The following is a 4,692-nucleotide window of genomic DNA, read 5'->3' on the forward strand; positions in this document are numbered from 1 at the left end:
ACTTCGCCACCTTGACTTGTTTCCCAGTCTTTTGTGTCTATCGTGTCTATGTGTGTGTGTGTGTGTGTGTGTGTGGTGTGTGTGTGTGTGGTGTGGTGTGTGTGTGTGTGTGTGTGTGTGGTGTGTGTGTTGTGTGTGTGTGTGTGTGTGTGTGTGTGTGTGTGTGTGTGTGTGTGTGTATCTACATCGGTACTAGGGACTGACACCAAGAAATACAGAAGGGAGACGTCGGTGGCAGGTCCTCGGACAAGAGGCACCGAGCCACTACGGTCGTAGCAGGGTCTGTAGAGGAACCTGGGACAGGAGTGGAGGAAGGACAGAGACCTAAGGAGGCGCCGGGAAGTCGTAGTCATGCGGAGGAATGTCGCTTCCGAAATCACCGCTCGTCGTCCGCCGCAAGCCGGAGTCGACTCGTCTCAATCCTCCGTCGTCTCAGAGGATACCTCCCCAGGCCAGCAACGAGACCGAGACAGGTACGAAAAACTCTCCAAATATCTGGAACAAACTCCCAGAAATCTGCCGGTCCGCTGCAACTCTGACTACTTTTAAATCCAGGCTAAATACTTTTCTTTTTGCCGCTGCTTTTTATTGAACTATTCATATCTTAAACTGCACTGTAACTTTGAATGTTTATTTTATTATCTTTGCTTTTTAATGACTGATTTTAAATGCCATTTTCTTAATGTCTTTCATTTTTGTAAAGCACTTTGAATTGCCTTGTGTTGAAAGGTGCTATATAAATAAACTTGCCTTGCCTTACACACATTTATGTTCTTCTGCATGATCAATTGTAGCTTTTGTGATTCCCTCACATTACATCTACGGCCATATCTGTGTAAAATGTTTATTTTGTTCAATGACCAAATACTAATGAGATTACAATCAACTGCAGTCTTTGTTTCGTTCTAATTATACATCAAAATGTTTTTGCCATAGCCACGATTTTCCATAACTTGGACCTTAAGTTCATTAAAATTGCAGAACGCAAGAAGTTTACAAACATTGAACTTAATCTGGGTCCTGCAGAATCATTTTACATTGAGTTTCCAGTCTGGCAATAGATCAGAAATGATAGTTTTTTACAAACAGGAACTAAACTGACGATGGAAGTGATGACTCTTGGTGCTTCGAATCCAAGAAGGAATTGCTGTGGTGTTTTATTAAAAACCATAAAACCAGGTGGATAAAGAACATGTTTGACACAAAGGACCCCTGTTTCCTATCAGCAGTCAACATCCTTTTTTATAACCATGACAATATTATTTCTTAGTCAAGTATTTGTAACATTGTCTTCTCACCTGTTTTGAAAGAGCCCAGACAAGCAATGTTGACAACAGCGGTGCTTGTCAGAAAGCGCTAATGGGATGTCTCGTAAGGCAATAACAAAATACCTTCTTTTTTTGAAACGATGAGTATCTGTGCTCGTGTTATTATCCCATGTGATTCCGCTTTTAGAGCATTAATTACAGCTTCATTAGGGTTCCCCTGAAATACTACTCCTGTGTGCTGCTATGAAACCCTTTTCAGTTGGAAACCAGCAACAAAGCACAAAATGTTCCCTTAAAAACAGCTCCATCTAAAACCTCTCCGGCTACAATTCAACTTCCCCATCCACTCGTAATTATTTTGATATATAACCTTGATTTGATAGCTTTAATATCTTTGTAAGCTGTAAACAGATTTGTTTTCCTGGCAATTGATGTTGAGTGTTTGTTTTTCAGACTGTGTACTGAACATTTACAGACAGGGGAACAAATAACCTGCAGGAAGAAATGACATGTTTTTTTCCTCAGCAGGGAACATCTTGCTCCGTCTCTCACAATGAGAGCACAGCTCACACTCTGCGGGTAATTACATTTGGAGAGGCTGATGCCACACGTGTCCCCGTATGCCCCGAATTATTTTCAAAACCTAATTAACAACCATTGCTGTCCTGTTGCTCCAAATGATAGAGGGATCTTAACGTAGAAATGTCAGTTTCCCCGCTTGTACCTTATCAAGTGCTGTCACTCTCAGTTTAGATTTAATTGATTTTTTCACCCTGCAAAAAGCTCTAAATTTGTTTTAGAAACGTTATTTGATCGTTCTTCTTCTTTGACAGAATAATCCTTATTGGTCCTTTTTGAAAACACCTTCAGATGGGATTTTGTGAAGCTGAGTGAAAGGCTTCTACAGAATTACCTGAAAGGTCTGTGTGCCATCACACCTTTGCCAGTTGCTAGTTTTCCTCCAAATTAATACAGATATATCGTTTTAAAAGAGCAAATCTGTTCAAACGGACTGCAATTTGTATATTCATGTCTGCGTATATCCAAAATATAGTGCAACAAGCAGAAAGAAATCTGTGTTTGCATTTACAAATGAAAAATGTGACTTTTCCTGAAAGTTTGTAATGTATATTGATAAAACCAACTGACTGTATTGTGGCACACCATTTGAATTAGACATCAGTTCAAGGTATCAGTTTTGGCCTTAAAAAGGAATCAGTTCATAGGAAAACTCAATGATGGTGTAAAATGAGGAGCCTGCAACTAATCAGATATCTATGTTATATGAATAAAGCTTTATTCTCAGTGCATGCAATACTCCTTTATTTTTCCATACAGTCTCTGTGCTGATCCTTCTATGTGGCTCACGCACTTAAATTAGACTGTCCCCCTTCTTTCATACCGATGAGCAATTTAGAATATCCAGGCAACCCACATTTTGTCTTTCTTGACAGTGAGAGGGAAATGACATTATATGAGAAACTTACAAGAGGAAACATAATGATCCAGGGAATTAGCCTTTATAAATGCCCAGTAATATTCAACGGTTTCTTGCTTTAGTTACATCCAGATGGACAGGTTACATCAGGGCACATGGCAAGTGGCAAAAATAATAGCACAAAGATATATTTCTGTCCTGTGAAAGACATGTTAAAACAAAAGAATCAAAATACATCACACTTTATAGTAATACATAGTATTTGACTTTAAATGATACATGTTAACAGCTATCACTCACTTAATGTTGGCACGCTCAAAAGAAACTAAGGGCGACCAGAAGTCTTTTCTGCTCTGCCAAGAAAATTCCTTTATTCACGTGCCATCCCTCCTGGTTCCTAAGAATCTGTCCAATTGTTCAAAGGCCTTTTTTTTGTAAGCCTTTTAGTAGTAAAAAGGGAGTTTTAAAAAGAAACAAAACTAGCCAAGCAATATGTGCAGAAAATAAACTTTTCTACACAGGTTTGGAAATGAAGTGTTAGTTTCTAAATCCCTACACTTCGTCCCCACAGGAAATGCCACTGTGTTGTGGTGCACCTGCTGCACGAACGTCTTCAAATCTGTGACCAACCGATTCATCAAGAACCTGGCGTGCTCTGGGATCTGCGCCGGGCTGGCTTGCGTTCCCTTCGACGTGGCGCTGGGAGCGAGTCCTCGCTGCTGCTGGTGGCTCCACACGCTGCTTCTCTGCAAGGCCATCAAGTTCCTCCACAAGCTCTTCTGCTCCGTCACGGTGCTCAGCTTCAGCGCCATCGCCCTCGACAGGTCAGCCCAGGAAAACACACTTGTTTCCACACATGAGTAGTAGGCTACATATAAGTTGTGGCGGCTCAATTTCCAGTTCAGTTTGAGTCGCCGAGAGGCTTGGCTATATTCTGCGACACGTTTTCAAAGAGAAAGTCTGTAGGCCTACTGAAGTCAGATAGTTTGACGATATTTAATAAACAAAATCCAAACATAATAACTATAGGGACAAAAACGGTCAACAGATAAAATGACAGCACAAACTCACCCTCTGTCATCCGCACTCGACATTAAACAGGTGATCTATACCAGTGGTTCCCAACCTGGGGGGCGCCAAAAATCGCAGGGGGGGGCGCCAGGCCTCAGATGATTTGAGGCCAAATATCATATTTAGACTTTTTTTTTTTTTACTTATAATTGTAAAGCAATACATGATTGTCACTAAAAGCCTTGTCACTACATTACAATAAAATATAAAAAATAATTGATTAATTAATTTGAATAACAATTCAAGTTAGTAGCTATTAAAGGCATAAAAAGACAGAAATGTATAATTCTTTCTTTAATATAAATGTTTCTTCTGCCCGTAAAGTGTCCAAACCAGGCTTGTCTGCATAAGCGCATTTTTAAAACATAGTCATTGTCCATGCTGGTTTCAGTTGGATTATTTGTCACAGTTGCTCCAATCAGATCGGTCTCCTCCATTTTGTAGATTATTTACGACTTTTTAATCCACATAAACATATCGGCAAAATCCGGTTTACTTTGAGCATGTGTTTTAAACAGTTTAATCCCTTTGTGAATTGTTTCCACTTGCGCCGTCCTTTAATTTCTTCATACAGCGGGAATCCAAATGAATTAATCCTGAGTCCAATAACCATCAAAGTCACTCCAATAGTGCTCCTTAATTACGCTTTCATCCTCCTTTAACAAAATACTTCACATTCATCCAGTTTGTGACAGTAGTTGTAGCATTTTTTAGACTTTTAAACATTAATTATCGCTGTTTCTCCCCCCCCACACACACAAACGGCGCAACTTCCAACAAGAGTCATTTGGGGGGGCTCTTGGGAAAAAAGGTTTGGAACCCCTGGTCTAATGGAGAGTGAGGTGGGCTGAAGATCGGAGGGTTGTGAGTTCAAATCCCACCTGGAACACCACCACTAGTGTGCCCTTGAGCAAG

At 40.3% G+C, this 4,692-nt stretch overlaps 1 protein-coding gene across 1 annotated transcript in view; it reads left to right on the plus strand.

Moving 5' to 3' along the window:
• Positions 1-4,692, plus strand: part of gpr176 (G protein-coupled receptor 176) — a 21,893-nt gene that overhangs the window by 5,597 nt on the left and 11,604 nt on the right. Inside the window, exon 2 of the mRNA XM_010785946.1 lies at positions 3,278-3,530. Within this exon, the coding sequence (XP_010784248.1) occupies positions 3,278-3,530 (253 nt within the window). The remainder of the gene's footprint in view (positions 1-3,277; positions 3,531-4,692) is intronic.

Source organism: Notothenia coriiceps, unplaced genomic scaffold (assembly GCF_000735185.1).
Source record: "Notothenia coriiceps isolate Sejong01 unplaced genomic scaffold, NC01 NC01_scaffold00028443, whole genome shotgun sequence".
In the NCBI taxonomy this organism is placed as follows: domain Eukaryota; kingdom Metazoa; phylum Chordata; class Actinopteri; order Perciformes; family Nototheniidae; genus Notothenia; species Notothenia coriiceps.